Source organism: Vicugna pacos, chromosome 9 (genome assembly GCF_048564905.1).
Source record: "Vicugna pacos chromosome 9, VicPac4, whole genome shotgun sequence".
NCBI lineage: Eukaryota > Metazoa > Chordata > Mammalia > Artiodactyla > Camelidae > Vicugna > Vicugna pacos.
The window spans coordinates 15093300-15112577 of record NC_132995.1 but is presented as its reverse complement, the minus strand read 5'-3'; the positions used below and the strand labels follow the sequence as shown (position 1 = coordinate 15112577).

Here is a 19278-nt window from a genome sequence, read left to right as displayed (position 1 = left end):
AGGTGCAGAAAGGGACGTGGGCGGGGGCGGGACTGGGGACTTCTGGGAAACTCTGGGAAGACTTTGCAGAGGGTGAGACCCTCAGACCTGGGCCAAGGAAGGATGACGGTGGTGAAAAACTGCACGTAGGGCCCGCTATCGGAATTAAATCAAATCAGAACAGTAACTGTTGGCTGCATATTATCATTTTTATTACAGCTAGTACTTACAGAGTCAGCACTTAGGTGCTATGCACTGCTCCCAGTGCTTTACTTGTACTGACTCATTTAGTCTTCCCAGTAGACATCTGAAGTACTACCAGCCCCCTCTTTACAGGAATGGAATTTGAACCCAGGCTGTCAGGCTTCAGAGTCTGTGCCCTTTTTCACTGTGAATATGACACCCTCTGATCACTCTGTTAAATTACCCTAAGATTGTAATTAGCACATGAATCAACTCAAGATGGCCATTAGCAACGTGGATCTTTGGGTTGATGACTATCAGTACCTATTCCTGCCCAAGTCTGTGATATAGCCCTGCTCCGGGACAGAGTTTACAATCAGCATAGATTTATAATTAGCAGATGAATCAGACAGGTTTGTGTTCACAGGTATCAGATTTCTGATTAGCACTTGAATCAGCAGTGGTTTGTGTTAAGAGCTGGAATCATTAGGTTTCTGATAGCACTTGGATCTGCACACAGGGGTTATGCTCTTGCCTAGAAAACCCTACCCCCTTTTGGTCCAGGTGACCTCCTCCTCAAATGTTTCCATCCATTTCCTGAACCCCATCCCCACCATCACCAACTAGGCAGGCAGACTTGGTGATTTCCTTGCCCCTTTTCTCTCCCTCATCTTGTTCATAATGAAATATCACAGCGACAACCACAGGTTCAGAAATTATCTGTTCTCTTTCTGCTTTATGAGGAGACACAATTCCAAAGCCCGACTGTGTCTGATTCACGGTCATGTTCCCAGCATCCAGCCTGGCACACAGTAAGGGCTCAATAAGTGCCTGGAAAAAGAACACTGAACTCACCATTATCCTTCAGCACTAACCTAAAGATGATCAGATCAAGCCAGATTCTGTTTGCCCTCAAAGGAGTCAAATTTGTGGTCACCCACTCCAAAGGCAGGAGATCAGGGCAGGTGAGTGGGTGGTCAGAGTGGGGCTGGGAACTTCCCCCTGCAGCAGGACTTGGTGCAGTGACTGGAAGGAGATCCCACAGCCTCTTCCTGCTGCCTCCCCTGAGGTTGTGGATCTGGTGGTGGTTGATGTTTGGTCCATTATAATCCACATTCTTTGCATAATTGTGGCGGGAAGGGAGTTACCCAGCCTGGGAATATGTTCTCAGCCCCCCCTTGCATCTCTCCAGTAAAATATGGGCAGAAGGGAAATTGTAGAAGGTCACTTCTGGGCCAAGTTTTTTAAAAAGCTGGTGAACCTTCTCCACCCTATCTCTTCCCATTTGCCAAGTAGAAGCAGATAATTCTAAGCCCCAGGAAATAATGGAGGCACAAGATTAACAAGTCTGGTGTGTGAATCAACAGATGGAAGATAGCTATCAACCAAGCAGGATGCCTGTGGGGAGAAATAAACTATTTGTATTGAAGTCGCTGAAATTCAGAAGGTTATTTGTTACAGCAGCTGGCATTACTAATACACTGATCTTTCCTTTCTGGGCCTCAGATATGAGTAAGGCTTGAGCCCCCCTGTCGTTCTGTAAAATGAGCCTCTAATCCCCAACTGTGGTGTTCAGGCTTTCACAGAGCAGATCTATACAATGGCCCAAAGTCTCTAGGTTTGCTAGTTAAAAGTTTTCAGCATATTTTCCTCCACTCTTTGCACTAATGTAAACTTTCCCCATGTTCTTACAGAAGTCTTCGTCCATGGTGATAGCTGGAAGTCATCAAAGCAGCCCCTGAAAGCTGCATTCCGTCTTCTACCATAGTTAATCAGAACCTCCTGCACAGGGTCTTGTGGTTGCCGTGTAGAAGTCTGTGCTTGCCGGGGACCCATGAGTCTGATCAGTGTATGTATATGGGGGGTGGGGGTGGGAAAGACTTACTCATCTTCCTGCCCCCTTGACCCCTCCATATCAGGGTGCACCTTCAGACATGATCTTTAAGGTGACTCCTAGTCCTCAGTTCTGGTTCATGTGCTGTTTACAAAGCTGAGCTAATTTCAGTGAACCCCACCGGCTGGACGTAGGCTGTACTAGTTGATGGGAACCAGTTGAGTATAAGGAGATGCTACCCCCAACCCTTCTTGGTCTAACAACCCCCTGACTTGGAAGTGGCCTGAGTTTATTTGACGCTTTTTTGGCAGACAGACCGACTTCATTGATTTTAGTGTATACGTGCATGGAAATGTGTGTGTGTGTGGGTGTGTGTGCCCAACCCTTACAGTGTTTGAGCCCAACCCTTACAGTGTTTGATGTGACTCTGAATATGTTCCTTGTGTATATATGTGGGCATGTGTCTCACACATGTGTACAAGAGAGAATCTGCATGCAGTGTGTTTCGGCACGTGTGACCTCTCACATGTCTGGGTGTGAGTCTGTGTGTGTTTTGGAAGTGTGTGTCTAAGTGTGCACTTGTGTATGTCCCCTGTATTTGAACAGGAGACCAGATGATGTGTGTTCCACGTGTCTGCTGTGTCCTTGTGTATTCTGGTGAGCCTCTGAGGATGTGATGTGCATGTGTGAGTATGCATGTATATTTTCATGGAGATTCCGTGTGTGGATATGAGCAGTTCCCTTCCTCCCTCAGCTCCCTCAGCTCTCAGACAGTTTAACCTCATTCTTCCTGCTGTGGCTGTTTCCGCTGCTTCTGTCCCCTTCTCCAGATGTTGCAATTAAGTAAACACAGCAATTAAGCGGAGTCCCTGAAACAACCATCCCACTAGGATCCCTTCCGGGAGCTAATGAGGGATTACAGCACATGCAGACACACTCGTGGTACCATTCAGGCACCACAGGGACCCCTAGACTGCACATGCCATGGCGTGAAGACACACAAACAGCATAGGGGTTCCCTTTGGCCACCGGCTTCATTCGTACTTATCTCTCAGTATAAAGTTCCCTTCCTCCAGGAAGCCCTCCTGACTCTGGGGGGAGGGGTGGAAGGGTTAGACTCTGCTTTTGGGGCCCCACACCCTCTGTTTCCCTCAACAGAGCCCTGATCACTCTGGCCTGTGCTTTGTTATCAAAACCCTTATTATTTTGCCCTCTGCTTCCCTGATCACACCCTGACCACTGTGGCCTAGGCCTCTGTCATGACAGTCCCAATCTTTTTACACCAAGATTCTCCCATCCTGGCCCTGACCACTCTGGGCTGTCTGGAGATGTGTCTTTCTCCCTTTTGGAATGTGAGTTCCATGAAGCCGGCCCTGATGCTGTCTTGGTCACACTTTTACTGCAGTGTCATTTAGTACACAACCATGCCCAGAAATCCAAAGTAAATGTTGAACTGGCATCTTTGCCTCTGCCTCCCTCTAATGCCAAATCCCATTTTATGTCTCTAAACATGTTGGTTTCTTTGGCACACACTTAGGGTGTAACATGCCCTCAGAGCACCACGTTTTGGCATAGCTGTGGTGGACAGAACCATGCACACTGCTGATGTTCCTGGTTTAGCCCAGTGGGTCTCAAAATATGGTCCCTGGGCCAACAGCATTACCATTGCCTGGGAATTTAGAAATGCAAATCAGAAACTGTGGGACTAGGGCCTGGAGATCTATAGTAACAAGTCCTCCAGGTGATCCTGATGCAGCTACAGTGTGAGGACCTCTGGTCCAGCTCCCGCAAGGCATCCCTCTCTGCTTTTTCGCCTCAAATTTCAGATGGCTCTCAGCACCACCGCCTCTCACCAAATGGACAGTCATCACCAAATGCGGCAAGATTCGGTGGATAAATGCCCCAGCCTCTCTCCTAAATGTTCCCCAGCAGAACTGAGCCCCAGTTGTCCAAAGGAATAACCTGCTCCTCATCTGAACCTCCTATTAACTGTTCCTCCTCTGCCTCGCTCTTCCCCATCCCTTGCCCATTTCCTGGGGCCACGCCCCAAATCAGCCCAGTTCCACTGAATTCTAATCCCTGTCTTTTTGGGATTGTCTCCAGGTATTTCCCTCTATCTCACCCACCTCCACCACTTCTGTAGTGTCTCTGAAACGTCTCATCCTTTTTCTGAATGTCTGGGGAGCCAGCATCTGCTATGCTGGGCCAGGAGCACTGATGAACTTTGCTAATGATCGGGAAAGGCGGGCCCTTGAGCTGAGTTAATTTTAGCTGCAATTTTTCAATACACAGAAGTGGAAGGAGCCAAAAGTCTGCTCTGAAACCTTCAGCAGAGCTAGGGATGCCAGGGTGGATGTGCATTCATGCCCCTGCCCCCAACAAGTCTGCTTTACTCTTCCCCTCAGATGGGCGTTCCCTGGGTTGGCGTGATCAGGTTTCCCCAGGGTAGGGCTGCGACCACAAACAAAAGTGGTGGCCCCTTCAGACCAGAGCTCCCAAGATTAGGTCCCCGTGTTGCCATAACCAAGTTCCCAAGCCAGGCTTGTGGACCACGGCCCACATCCCTCTTCCTGCAATACCATCTGTCAGGAAACATGTGGGACCCCTCCCCCCGCTCCCCTCCACTATCTTCCACAAGCATCAGTACAGGCAGACACCGCTCCCGGTGAGTCATGTGTTAGTACAATTCTAGTAGGGTACCCTGCAGAGCAGTGGACCTGAGTTGGGGAGAGAGGAAGGCAGTGGACATACTTTTCTGGGTCAGTCTGACCAGCCCCCTGCCTCTGTCCCAATTCCTATCTTCCTCTTCCTCCATGGGATATCTGGCCAGTGTGTCTTGAGGTCTAGCTCTAATTCCAGAGGCATAGGGACTTGGAGCCAAGCTTTCCCCTTGCAGCCAGGCCAGGGAGACTTGGGAAGGAGCAGAGTCTACCCTCTGGCCTGAAAGATCAAGCTTGTTGCTGAGCAGAGTCCAAGTAAGGAGACTCCACCTGTGGGAAGGACATCCCAGAACGGCAGTGCTGAGACAGAGGGGCAGAAGGAGACAGGCATGGGGGGCAGGTGGCTCTGAGATGGAGAATCAGATTCAAAGCTGTGAATGAGATCTGGACACACCCACACACACATCCCCATCCTCACAGCTGAGTCGCTCAGTCTGTCCCTGTCTCTCTCTCTCTCCTCGTGTCTCTGTCTCTTTGACTTTCTCTATGTCTCTCTGTCTATCTCTAACTTGTCCTGTCTCTTGTCTGTTTCTTTCTGGGTCTCTCACTGTCTCTGTATTTCCATCTCTCCTTGAATATGTGTGTCTTTCTATCTCTCTGTCTCCCCATCTGCCCCTTTCATTCAGCTCTTCTCTGTCGCTCAGTCTAAGCATGCCTATCTTTTTGTCTGTCTTTTTCTACCTCTGTGTGTCTCTCTGTCTCTCTTGACTCTGTATCCAAGGGTTCTCTCTCGCAGGCAAAACCAGGATGACTCCATGGGAGGTGGGGCCAGGGACTCGCCTTTGAGAGAGGGGCCTGCCTACACCTTTAAGCGCGGGCGCGCGCGGGGCCTGCGCCTTTAAGTGCGGGCGCGCGCACGGCCCTGGGTTCCCGGCGAGGAGGCCGCGGGAGCGCCAGGACCCGGCCCGCCTGCCCGGCCCCCGCCCGGCCCCCGCCCCGGCCCCGGCGGGGGAGGGGTCTCTGAGCGCGGCCCCTCCCCCCTGCGCCCCCGCCTGTGCTGCGGTACCCGTACTCTGCCTGTTCCTGTCTGTCCGTCTGTCCGCCTCTCGGCCTCGCCCCACCCCGGCCCCCGGCGCTGCCTGGCCGCCCCCCCACCCCCTCCGCAGCCGCCCCCTCCCTCTGGGCCAGCCCCCACCTCAGCCCGGGAAGCAAGCCAGGACGCCGCGTTTCCAGACCCAGGGCCTGCACCCCGAAATCGGGGGCCTGCACCCTGAGATTGGATCCAGATAACTGGACACTCAAGCCTGAGAGCCTAAACTGGGGCTGGGACCCCAAGACCTGGAGCCTGAACATCCATATCTGGGGCTGAAATCTCAACATCAGTTCCTGGGACCCCAAGATTTGGAGCCTGAACCCCAAGAATTGTAATATGGACCCCAAGATTTGGAGCCTGAACCTCAAGATTTGGCATCTGAAACCCCAAATCTGGAGCTAAACTCTGAGTTGTGTGCCTGGGACTTTGAAATCTGAGACTGGCTTCTCATTTCTGTACCCTGGAACCTGCTTTTTGGGACCTGAACCCTGAGTTTTAGGCCTCAGATTCCAAGATCTGAACCCTGGCATTCAAAGGGGCCTAAACTTGAGTTCGGGCCTGAAGTCCTTGCTGCAAAACTGAATGCTGAAATTTGGGGCAAATCTTGACTTAGCACCCCAATATCTGATCCCAAGACTGGGCTTGGGACTCAGACCTTAAACTCTCCATTTGTCTGTTTAGCATCCCAAGCCTGGAGCTGGGAGACCCTGACTCTGAGCAACCCACACTGGGGCCTGGGTCTCTAAAACTGGACCCTTAGAGGCCCAATATTTGGAGATCTAGGACCCAAAGTGACAAGATCGAGAGACTCTGTGGCCACAAATCTGAACTGAGATCCAACAGACAATCCCTCTGCAGAGGCCTTGGGGACAGGGAAGGCATGACCAGGCACCCTCTCCAGAGTCCTGACCCCTGACCCCCTTGGAGCTTGAGGACTCTGCTCCCTGGGGCAGCTTCCAGCTCAGGTAAGGCTACTGGGAGACCCCCATGGTGGGGAGAGACTTGGGAGGAACTTTGTGGCTCGGGGTGGAGGTAAGGAGGACCAGGTCCCCCTGGACACCCTTAGAATTTCCCCAGATAACAGCCATACCCCATCAAGTATCTGCCTCCAGCTCCTGCTCTGCCTCCAACACTCTGTGGACACTTGGCCAGCCCTGCCCCTCTCTGACCTCCTCTTCCCCAGGTGATGGCATCTCCAGGTCTATGACCACCTCCACCCTGGCACTCCAGCCTCTCCCTACCATCTGTCTTATTTGATCATCTCCAGCCGCCTCTCCTGTCCACCACTCCTCTCTCCAGTCTCCTTTCGCCACCTCTCCTCACTGACCATCTCTATTCACCTCTCCTCTCTCTAATCATCTTTGACACTTTTGTCCACTGCTCTTATCTCTGGCCCCTCTGGCTACCACTCCTCTCAGTGACCATCTCTGTTTGCCTCTTCTGTCTTTGATCGTCATCTTAAACACCCCTGTCCATAGCTCCTCTCTCTGGCCACCTCTGTCTACTGTTTCACTCAATGACCACCTTTGACATCTCTGTCCGCGGTACCTCTCTCTAATCATCTTTTACCGGCTCTCTTGCCAGTGTCTACCCCTGACTTTAAGCTTTGATGTATGACTGTCTCTGACCATCTTTGACATCTTTCTCTCCAAATCTTCTTTCCAGCTGCTTCTGTCTGTCTCTCCTCCTGGCTTCTTCTGTCGGCCTTTTATCTCTCTGACCATCTTTCACCACCTCTTTTGCCCTCCACCCACTCCTGACCCTAAACTGCCAGTCTATGACCATCTAACCACCTCTCGCCTTTACTGACTGCCTCTGTTCTCTCTGTCTTTCTTGCTCATTGGTGTTCTCTGACCATTTTTAACATCTCTGGCTGCCTTTCCTCTCTCCCCATACCCATCTGTCCCATCTCCAACTGTCTCTACCATGTCTGTTCTCTCCTCTCTCTAACTACCTCTCTGCCTTTTGACCATTTCAGACCCTCTCTCCTGGACCTGACCGCCCCTGGCCACTTCCTCTCTCTCTGTTGACCTCTCATCTTCTTGATCATCTCTAACTACCTCTCTCGTCTGGTCATGTCTGGCTACTTCTAATCATTCCCACCGCCCTAACTACCTCTTCTCTCTTGGGCCATCTTGGAGCATCCCTCTTTGACCACGTCTAAAGCTCTCTGGCTTACCTTCCACCGACCCTGACCCCTGCTCCTGTTCTCTGACTGCCTCTGATCATTTCTAATCACCTCCTTCCCTCTAACCATCTTTCCTCATTTCTGCTTAACTCTATTCCCCCGTGACACATCTCTCTGAGTCTGTGACCATCTCCTCTGGCTTTTGATCTGTCTGACCACGCCTCTCTCTGACCATCTTTGACCAACTCTTATGCTTCAGCCCCCTGTGACTTTCTCTTCTGGTCTTGGACCACCTCACCCCCTCTGACACCCCTCTTCTGACCTCCGCCTGCCCTAACATCCCCCTTCTTCCCCGCAGGCCACCCCTGCCCGCGATGGCCATCCTCCCGCTGCTCCTCTGCCTGCTGCCGCTGGCCCCTGCCTCGTCTCCACCACAGCCAGCCACAGCCAGCCCGTGTCCCCGCCGCTGCCGCTGCCAGACACAATCCCTGCCCCTAAGCGTGCTGTGCCCAGGGGCAGGCCTTCTGTTTGTGCCACCCTCGCTGGACCGCCGGGCGGCCGAGCTGCGCCTGGCTGACAACTTCATTGCGGCCGTGCGGCGCCGCGACCTGGCCAACATGACGGGCCTGCTGCATCTGAGCTTGTCACGCAACACCATCCGCCACGTGGCAGCCGGCGCCTTCGCTGACCTTCGGGCCCTGCGCGCTCTGCACCTGGACGGCAACCGGCTGACCTCGCTGGGTGAGGGTCAGCTGCGCGGCCTGGTCAACTTGCGCCACCTCATCCTGAGCAACAACCAGCTGGCAGCCCTGGCGGCCGGCGCCCTGGACGACTGCGCCGAGACCCTCGAGGACCTCGACCTCTCCTACAACAACCTGGAACAGCTGCCCTGGGAGGCTTTGGGCCGCCTGGGCAACGTCAATACGTTGGGCCTGGACCACAACCTGCTGGCTTCCGTGCCCGCCGGCGCCTTCTCCCGCTTACACAAGTTGGCGCGGCTGGACATGACCTCCAACCGCCTGACCACCATCCCGCCCGACCCGCTCTTCTCCCGCCTGCCGCTGCTAGCCCGGCCCCGCGGCTCCCCCGCGTCCGCCCTGGTGCTGGCCTTCGGCGGGAACCCCCTGCACTGCAACTGCGAGCTGGTGTGGCTGCGGCGGCTGGCGCGGGAGGACGACCTCGAGGCCTGCGCCTCCCCGCCGGCTCTGGGCGGCCGCTACTTCTGGGCGGTGGGTGAGGAGGAGTTCGTGTGCGAGCCGCCCGTGGTGACTCACCGCTCGCCGCCCCTGGCGGTGCCTGCCGGTCGGCCAGCCGCCCTTCGCTGCCGGGCAGTGGGGGACCCCGAGCCCCGTGTGCGCTGGGTGTCACCCCAGGGCCGGCTGCTGGGCAACTCGAGCCGGGCTCGCGCCTTCCCTAATGGGACGCTGGAGCTGCTGGTCACCGAGCCGGGCGATGGCGGCATCTTCACCTGCATTGCGGCCAATGCAGCTGGCGAGGCCACAGCTGCAGTTGAGCTGACCGTGGGTCCCCCGCCGCCCCCCCAGCTAGCCAACAGCACCAGCTGTGACCCCCCGCGGGACGGGGATCCTGATACCCTCACCCCGCCCTCTGCTGCCTCTGCCTCTGCCTCCGCATCCGCCAAGGCAGCTGACACTGGGCCCCCTACTGACCGCGGCGTCCAGGTGACTGAGCATGGGGCCACAGCTGCTCTCATCCAGTGGCCAGATCAGCGGCCTATCCCTGGCATCCGCATGTACCAGATCCAGTACAACAGCTCAGCCGACGACATCCTCGTCTACAGGTGCAGGGTCCAGGCGGTGGGCAGTTTGGGAGGGGGAGTGAGGTGGAGGGAAGGTTGGAGGTACACCTACTGATACCCTAGGCTGCAGCACAGGAAATGAGGCTGCAAGGTTACAAAGGAAATCAGATGACAAAGGCAAAAGAAATCATGCAGCAGTGGTAAAAAGAAAGAAGGCAGCAAAAGTAAATAGTAGCAGAAAAGAGGAAATCAGGCAGCAGGAGTAAAAGAAATCAAGCCAGAGAGTAAAAAGTTAATTGGAGGGTGAGGGGCAAGGTTGAGGGGATACAAACAAATTTAAGTAGAAAAGGAAACCAGGTGTTTCCAGATAACAGGGCTAGATTCAAGCCAGGCTGCAGGAAGAAAAAGAGATCAAGCAGGTAGGTACAGGGATCATGGGGAAATGAAATGAGCCAGCCCTGCTGCAAGGAACTCAGACCAGAGGTTAAAGGGAAAATGGGGGAGAAATTTACATAGCGATTATGATTTAGGTCTCTGTGGTGTGACCTGCTCCACGTGTCTGGAGGTCTAACATGATATCTCAACGTTTGGTTTTCTAAATCAAATTAACCCTAGTTCAAGCTCCACCACTGGGTGAACAGGAATGTTCAGTTTGCCACTGTTGGGGACTCCCTTCTCTGTTCTCTGGTTGCAAGCACAGAACTTGGGGCTTACACACTCCAAGAGGTGGATTAGCATAATTTCTGCCCCCTAGCTGGAGAGCACTTGGAACATCTGCTGTGGCCACATGTGGTCACTCATGGTGGCTTTCTGACCCAGGGGCTGCTGACACCTCTGACCTAAGTCCAGCCTTTCATGCACGGCTCCCTGTTCTCACTGCCAGGCTGGGCCAAGGGTTCAGGCCCTGAGGCCTGGCTACAGAGGACCAGGCCTCTCAAGGCATGGGGTCTGCACCTTGTAAACCCAGGACCTGAGTTCCCTTTCCCCCCTCAGAAGCCCAAACCTCAAGAGATCGTCGCTTGATTTCCTTTTCAGTCCTGGAAATCCAGTGAGCTTTTTCCATTCTCTTTCTAAGACAGCAGTACTCAGTACATTCCACTGAGGGCCCACACCTGAAAATCACACAAGTCCTGTCCACCTTGCCTGGCAGGGGATGGCACAATGCTCTCCTAGAGACAATCACAGAGTTCCCTCATTAAAGCAGTTTAGGAATAAAACAGAGATTATGAAACAAGTTAAATCTCCAACAGGGCGTTCTGCTACAAAAGGAAATAGAGTGGAATTGGGTACTAAGGATAAAAGGAAATGGGAAAGATAAGGATATATCGAAACCAGGCCACAGAGATGAAAGGGAATTGGGAGACAGAGCTGGAAAGAAATAAGGCAACAGGGAGAAAAAGAAATCAGCAGTGGTGACTGAGGCTCATCAGTTTAATGAAAACGGAATCAGATGACAGGGCTCACTGGAAAGCCGTCTATGGCTAGAGTAATAATAATACAGCAGCAGGGTTGGTGAACATTCATTGGCAGGTTAGAAGGACATCAGGCAGCAGCCTGTTGGGGGAGTCAGGCGGTTAGATCAGAGTGAATTCTAGCTTTGCACTAGAGGAAAGTCAGGCAGCTGGAAAAGGGAAATAAGGCACTGGCTGGAGGAAAGTCAGACAGGAGAACAGAGGGAAATTGGATGAGCGTCTGGAGGGAGACTTGGAGGTGGGATTAGAAGGAAAGTGAATGGGGGTGGTCAGAAGGAAAAGGTCACTGAGTTAGAGGAATATCAGAGTTAGAGCAAAACAGGGCAGTGAGAGTTGTCGGGCTAGAGGGAGCTTGGGCGGTGGGCTGGTGGGAAATCGGGAGGTAGGCTGGAGAGACTCAGGCAGTGAGCTAGGGGAGAATAGGGTGGGGGAACCAAAGTGAAATCAGGCAGTGGAACAGAGTGAAAGAGGGCAGTGGAACGGAGCAAAATCGGGCAGCAAAGCTAGAGAACTTGGGCTGCAGGGAAATCAGGTGGCAATGCAAGACAGGAACTTGGCAGCTGGGTATAAAATGAAGCAGGACTCAGTGTGGGGGGTGGGGGCCAGTGGGGCTGGCATGAAACTGGGCAGCAGAGCAGAGGGAAGGTGGGCAGCAGCACTGGAGGGAATTTGTGCATTGCAGCCAGAGGGAGATCAAACGGGCATTTCAGCAGCAGGCAACAGGAAAGCGAGAGAGTGGGCTTGGGTAGAACTGGCTAACAGAATGGAGGGACACTGGGCAGCTGATGGCTATCAGACCTAACGGAATTCAAGTGGTGGTTAGAGGGAACTCAGGGACTAGGGTGAAATGAGGCAGCTGACGGGGGAGAAATCTTCCAGACTGGAGGGTTGGGGCAGAGTGTAGGGTGAGTGCTGACCCCCAGCTGCCTGTCCCTCCAGGATGATCCCGGCCGACAGCAGCTCCTTCCTGTTGACGGACCTGGCATCAGGCCGCACCTACGATCTGTGTGTCCTAGCTGTGTACGAGGACAGCGCGACAGGGCTGACGGCCACGCGGCCCGTAGGCTGCAACCACTTCTCCACTGAGCCGTCGCTGCGGCCCTGCGGGGCCCCACACGCACCGTTCCTGGGCGGCACTATGATCATCGCGCTGGGTGGGGTCATCGTGGCCTCGGTACTGGTCTTCATCTTCGTGCTGCTTATGCGCTACAAGGTGCACGGCGGCCAGCCCCCAGGCAAGGCCAAGGCATCAGCGCCTGTCAGCAGCGTTTGCTCCCAGACCAATGGCGCTCTGGGCACCATGCCAGCCCCACCGGCCCCTGAGCCTGCTGCACCCAGGGCCCACACAGTGGTCCAGCTGGACTGTGAGCCCTGGGGGCCCAGCCATGAACCCACGGGACCCTAGCTTGGAGCCCACCTCAACGACCCTTCTGGCCCCTGGGGTGGCAGGACCCAGACACCCCATGGGATCTGGCCTCAGACTCACCAAATTGCTCATGGTTTTTAAAACTCTGATGGGGAGGGTGTCGGGGCACTGGGGCACAACAAGAAAGTCCTATTTTTCTAAGCTTGGGCCTGGGCCCTTGCCCTTGTCTCTTGTCTGTTGGGGTTGGGGGATCGTTCAGGGGTCTGGAGCTGGGGTGTCTCCTCTGGTGAGAGAACCTCCCCATCCCAGTTCCATCTGAGGTACCTGGATGGGGCTGATGATGGTTATGCCTCAGTCAGCAGACATTCCTCGAGTATCCTCTCTGGGCCTGCCCTGTGCTGGGTGATGCTACAGTGACCCAGGCAGCCCCAAGCCCTGCCCCTCAGACAGTGATAGCTCAAGTGATCAGAGACCTGGGGATGAGAGAAGCCTAGGAGATTCTAGGAGCCCAGAAAATGGGCCTGACTCAGCACAGGTGTGGTCAGGGAGGGCTTCATGAAGGAGACATGTGATCTGAGAGTGACATCTGAAGGAGACAATTGGGCAAAGAGCAGAGGGAAAGATGTGCCAGGCAGAGGGACAGCACAAGCAAGGGCTTAGGAAGTACCAGGCCCCGGGGGTGGTAGAAGTGAGGCAGGAGGGGTGAGAGGGGTCAGAACTCCCATTCAGACTCCAGCCTGATAGTACTGGGGAGCCACAGAGGGGTCTATGCAAGGGAGGGACAGGGTCAGGTTTGGGCTTTAAGATCCTTCTAGCTGTTATGAAGAGGGAGGACCAGAGGAGAAGACTGAAGCTGGGAGCCTAGGGGAAAACCAGGGCAGGGAGCTGAGTGGGTGAGGACAAGGCTGGACCAGGGCAGGGCTGGGCGAAAGCAGCAAGGGGTGGGTAAGAGACAGTCAAGGAGCTGAGTGGGTGGGTTATGGAGCTGAAGGGCCTTGGGGGAAGGAAAGTGTCCAGGATAAGGCCCAGGGCTCTGGCCAGGGGAGGGGACAGTAGAGCTGCCCTGATGCAGGAAGGGGGTGGGGGGGTTGGGGAAGACACTGAGACCAGTGTGGAACTTGGTGGATATGGGGAGCCCAGAGAATGGGCATGTCACCAAGGATGCCTCCAAGAGGTGGCAGCCAGGAGGCCTCAGGACCCATGTTTTAAGACAGGAGCTTGGGAACAGAAATGAGGGCTCTGTCAGCTGTGATGGGGAACTGAGGCCACCAGACTTCTCATATGTAAGGGACAGGCAAAGAAAAGCCTAAACTAAAAAAGACAAAGACTAAACAGGGGCATTAAGTGGAGGGACAGAGTAAAGCAAACCAGGCAAGTCAGACCCAAGTGGCTTCTGTGTTTGTTTAACGACATCAAGGCTGTGGTGACCTCCGTGAGAGCAGTGCTAGGGGATCGGGTGGGCAGGTGCCAGATTCAGCAGATTTGAGAGTAGGAGGTGAGAAAGTGTACACAGGGCATGTAGACCCTGCAATTCTGGGGGCCTAGAGCCTAGTTCAGGTGGATCCGGGCCTTTCCACATGCTGTCTCTCCAGGGCTGGTCCTCACTCTGCCTAGGACTGCCCTAGGCCGCCCTCACAACACCAGGCTCAGAGGTTTGGGGAACCAAACCCTGGGCCTTGGGAATGTCGAGCCTCAGTGGAGATCCAGGAATGGGATCGACAGTCAGAGGAATAGCGCCCCCTGACCTCAGGCCACCTCTGATGATCCAGAGGCAGAGATGCAGAGGGAACGTGGGTCCTGTCATTCTTGTCTGTAGTGATGTGTGAGGGGCATGGGGAAGAGGGCCCAAGATTGGACTGACCATTTGCGTGATCATTTTCGGTGCACACATGACTTGTCCCTGTGAGATAACATCCTAGATTCTGCCACACTTTTTTGTTGGGTATAGGGTTAGAAATGATCCCCCATTGGACAAGGGAACCATCTGAGTCCCAGGGACCTGATCTGACCCCCGAGTACTCCAGCAGCATCCTGAGGTTCTTCTTGTTTGTCACCCTCGGTGGCTGAGGTCAGGTGAAGCCACCAGAGAGAGTGAGGTGCCTAGGGAGTGGGAGGATTGGATGGCTACCTAATGCCAGGTACAAAATACCAGTTGCTGCCATGAGGGGGAGCTAGAGTGCGCCATTCCTCAACCCTCCTTTTTCAATTGGAACAATTTGTTGCGTGCCCACTGTGTGCGACGGGCCGGGGATTCAATACTGAACAAATACAGGCCTGTCCTGCCCTCACATATCTCACCATTTGGTGGGGGAAACAGCGTTAAATAAGCAAGTGTAAAGCATCTGTGGTGACAAGATGGGCCATGGGGGAGAGCGCCTTGGAACTGAGAGACCCTATCACCAGGGGGTTGGATCCAGGAAGAGAGGTTGAGGGAGGCTTCCTGGAGGAAGTAACGCCTCTGCTGAGACCTGAAGGATGCTCAGGCTGAAGTTTACTACGCAAGGGGTGGAAAGGGCACTACAGGCAATTGCAACAGCATCGCTGGAGGCCAGGAGGCTGGAATGGGGTGAGGGAAGGGGGGTGACGCCATGTTGAGGCTGGAGAATGGGAAAGGGGCGGATGATGCAGGACCCTTAGGCCACTGGGAGGAGCGTGGGTTTTATTCTCAGTGGCATGAGAAACCTTTGGAGGGTTTTGAGCAGTGAGGAGAGTAGTGCTCCCTGATCTCGAGGAAGCTCCAGGGGCAGTTCTGTTTGCACATGTGGGACAAAGGGGAAGCAGGGAGTTGAGGGAGGAGGCCAGGTGATGGTCCAGGCAGAAAAGTGACCAGACGAGGTTGGGACCTGAAGTGGCTGGATTGAGAGATTTGAAACCACCTCACCAGAGGCCTCCATCTCCTACACAGAAAGGGACGATGTGGACCACTGACCAACTACATGGATCTCAGGCAAGACTGCAGAGAGACTGGGGAAGAAGAGTTGTGGGGCCTTGGTCTCTGATATCCAAGGATCCATCCCTTTGATGGGGGAACTGACTTCTCTGTAGTACAGGAATTAAGGACCTTTTCCAGGTTCAAGGGCTTGGACTGAGACTGCAAGACAGAGGCCACGACTGGTTGCGGGGAATGTGGACACAGGAAATGCAGGACCAGAAGGGGGACACACACTCAGTGGTAGCTTATTACACATTCGGAAGTAGGGAGGTGGGAGGAGGTACTCAGGGGCAGGCTGGTCCCTCTAGCGTGGTCCCCCTCTGCCTCCCCCACAGGATGCCTGGACCATCCCCCATCACCGTGCAGAAACAATATGACTGTGGACAAATGATCACATGTATCTAGAATTTAAAGTTAAAATGCAGCTTATCTGACATTGCCCAGTGAGTCTACCAGTTTCTTAAGCTCAGGGAGTGATAATCTTTCCACTGTCCATGCTCTACCTGGCCTTGAGAATTCTCTGCACATTTTTGAGACCAGCTTTCCAGAGGCCAAAAGCTCCAGGCTACTGGAGCATTTTCTTGAAGACACTGTAGTCCTGATACCAGGGCTCTCCCCTGTCTACTTCCTGCCAGATCCAACCCATGTGTCTGGGTGTGGGTCATCCATCACAGGCCCTGAGTGATGACATACCTGCAGACTCTCGTAAGGCCTCAGCTAATACCAAGCCTTCACAGCTCTTTACCTGGACATACATGTGAGAGAATCAGATAAAGTGTCCTCAGGATGGGGATACTTTTCTCTAGGTTGAACTTGGGCGTGGCTCTTATCTTTGGTTCCTCCCTGGTGCCTGTGTCCTTTCCTGCTTCACAAAAGCAAGGAGAGGTGTCAGTGTTCAGTGCTGCCCTGACCTGTGCAGAGTGATGCTGGGAACACAGTGCTGACCAGTGCAGCCCCAGACTCTGCCCTCTCAGAGTTCCAGTCCAGTGGAGGAAATAAACAGTCACCAAACAGTGGCAGCCCAGGATGGTCAGGTCTAGGGTGGGGGAAGCACAGGCAAGAATGATTGGGACTTGTTTAAGCCAAAGGCTCTGGGAATCCAGAAGGAGCTCCTGACTGTGCGTGGGAGGGAGGTGGGGAGAGTCCAAGAGTTCCTGAAGGCAGGGCCGGCTTCATGGCAGTGTGACTTGTATGGTCGCACAGCACCCTATGTTTAAAAGGACTCTGTGCTTGGTTGATGCCCCGCCGTCACCACTGTGAAATTCTTAATGATTTTTGAACAAGGGACTCCACATTTCCATTTAGCATTGAGCCCTGCACACTTGAAGGTTATACAGAGAACCTGGAAAAAGAGAAAAAAATCCTCTCTTACCTGGAAAAGGTAAGAGAGGATTGTGTGCTTGGAGAGCTGGTCAAAGTTCTGTGTAGCTGGAGGACAGAGTGGGAGAAACGGGATGGTGACAGGTGAGCTCATGAGATGGGCAGGCACCTGATGCCAGACTGAGAAACTGTGACTCCACGCCAGGGGCACTGGGGAGCCAAGAGAGGGACAGGGTTGGGTATGGACTTTAGAAAGATTATCAGGCTACGGTGGGGAGGATGGCTAGGGGCACATGGCAAAGAACAAGGTCAGGGGTGGGAGGCTTAGTTGCCTGTCGAGGGGTTGGGAATGTCTGGCCACTGGGCAGGCTTGTGAGGAGCCTGAAATGCTTGGGCGACAGACACCTCAGTGCAACAGGAGACTGGGCAGGGAGATCCTTAAGCCACAGGCTGAACCCAGAGCTTCATTTTCACTTGAAGATTTTCACTGGTTGCGGAGGGGGAGGGATGAATACACAAAGGTGGATGAAAGGGTGTCACTGGCAATACTAGAAACCTTTTCATATGAGAACTCACATGGATAGACCGATGGACATGAATGCAAAATTGGCAAGAATTTAGAGTATAAAATGTGAGACTTCAAAGGACTTTATTCTGGGTATACTCTGGCTTCACCTTTGTGGAACCCCTGGGATACACTTCACTCTGCCTGGTCCTGTGGATGAAACATCAGTTCTTCAGGAACTTCCTCTTCATCCACGACCCTGAATGCTGTGGTCCCCAGAGCTGGGAACTCACCCCCTTCCTGCTTCTCCACTCACCTCCTTCTGGGCCATCACCCGCCAGCACACCCCGACGCCTCTGTTTTCTTTTTCTGCTGATGACCTCCACATCTCTGTCCCCCACCCTGGCCCCACTGCGAAACCCCAGGCCTGGCTGACCTTGGCTTCCTGGACATCCTTCAGGCCTCTCACACACACTGGGTCCCACACTGGTCCTGTCTCAGGGCAACCCTCACTCGGCCTCCTGAGCATCCCACCCACCTTCTCTTCCTCCTTTCTCTGGCCCCTTCCCGTTCTAGCTCTGGTCAACCGCCTGGGTCTCTGCATCTCCTTTCCTTGGGTTTCTGTCCAAAAGTCTCACCCTCTGGTCCAGGGACGCTTCCTAAAGCCAAACCTGACCCTCCTCTGCGTAGAATCCTCCATGGCTCTCCAAGTTTCATGGGACAGGGTCCTGGCTCTTCAGCAGGGCCGGACAGGCCTTGCCCTCCCACTCGCCTGGTTGCATCTCTAGCACATACGTTCCCCACCTCAGGCTGGAAGGAAATCACTGCTCCCTGAAAGGCCCACACCTTTACACTCCCACACCAGTCCTCACCTTGTTCCCTGTGCCCTCGGCAGAGCCTTCCCTCACCTCAGCTTGTGATGAAGAGCCTGGCAGGACCGTAAGCAGGTAAGAAATGAAGCTACTGAAAGAAACTCGGTTCCTTCTTGAATATTCCCCCTACTTCTCCCACCAAAGGCAAGGATTCTGGGGGGAAAGGGCCAAGGGCACAGGCTCCAGGGACCTGGGGGAGGGAGGGGCTGGAAACTGTATCCAGGGTCCCTGTCTAGAGCCCCAGCTTGTCCTTCCTCCCAGATCCTCCACGGAGGGTGGAGGGTGTGGCTTCATTGTTCTTCAGCTCAGGACCATTCTGGAAGGATGGGAATGACTGGAAGCCATTGTCTTCCCTTGGGGAGCTCCACCCCCAAATCCTCCAGCCCTCCACGTACCAGGCCCATGGTGTCCTCTCCTGCCTGTCTCCAGTCACGTCCAGGGCCTAGGGTCCAGGCCGCAGCCCCCTCCTTCCCCAGGCTCAGGAGTTTAGGTCCCCAGTCCTCCTCCCTCAGACACAGAAATCCAGTCTCCAGTCCCTCCTTGCACAGAATCCAGGAGTGTGGGCTCCTGGCACCCTCTTCCCCAAGATCCCCAAAGCTCAAGCCTGAAACCTCTCCTTCCTCAGCAGGCTCAGGAGCCTTTCTTTTCTGAGGAACCATGGTATTGTTGCCTGGCCCACTTCAATCCCCTAATGTGTAATTTTCTGTCTCAAACTTGGAGCAGTCACTCCTTTCAGACACAACCACTTCCTCCACACTCGAAGGCCCCCTTGAAGAAATATCTTTCTTGTCTCTCTTTTGGTCCTTATGTCTGTCCACCACTCTGAACTCTCTCTACCTTCCTCACCCTGTCTGTCCCTCGCCCCACACCCATCTCTCCATCTCACAGTAATTTTCTTGCATTTTTTTCCCCTCTCCTTCTTTCAGTGTCTCTGCTCACTCTGTCTCTCCCCTCCCCTCCCTGTCTCTCCACTGCCCATTCTCCCTGACCCCGCCAACATTATGATCAATGGCACCAGGTCAGGCTGGAGCCAATGCTAATGGGGGCATCTGTGTGCTGACCCTGCAAGAGTGCTGAGGGCCAGGCCCAGGCATCTGGGACTATAAATGCCCCCACAATATGCCTGGCCTTAGTGTAGCTCCTGGCAAGTGAGACCCCCAACCTTGCCTTTTCCC

General features: G+C 54.2%; 1 protein-coding gene across 1 annotated transcript; it reads left to right on the top strand.

Annotated features, from left to right (window-relative positions):
• Positions 1-5831: 5831 nt before the first annotated feature.
• On the top strand, positions 5832-12683 carry LRFN3 (leucine rich repeat and fibronectin type III domain containing 3). Its single transcript, XM_031671963.2, has 3 exons — positions 5832-6714; positions 8236-9678; positions 12048-12683. The coding sequence occupies exons 2-3, from the start codon at positions 8252-8254 to the stop codon at positions 12511-12513; spliced, it is 1893 nt and encodes a 630-aa protein (XP_031527823.2). The 5' UTR covers positions 5832-6714; positions 8236-8251; the 3' UTR covers positions 12514-12683.
• Positions 12684-19278: the final 6595 nt, after the last annotated feature.

Bases quoted from the DNA above. Each gene is read 5' to 3' on its own strand.
- LRFN3 (XM_031671963.2), top strand. From the start codon at position 8,252: ATGGCCATCCTCCCGCTGCTCCTCTGCCTGCTGCCGCTGGCCCCTGCC. The intron at 9,679-12,047 runs GTGCAGGGTCCA...CTGTCCCTCCAG, and splicing joins GACGACATCCTCGTCTACAG to GATGATCCCGGCCGACAGCA.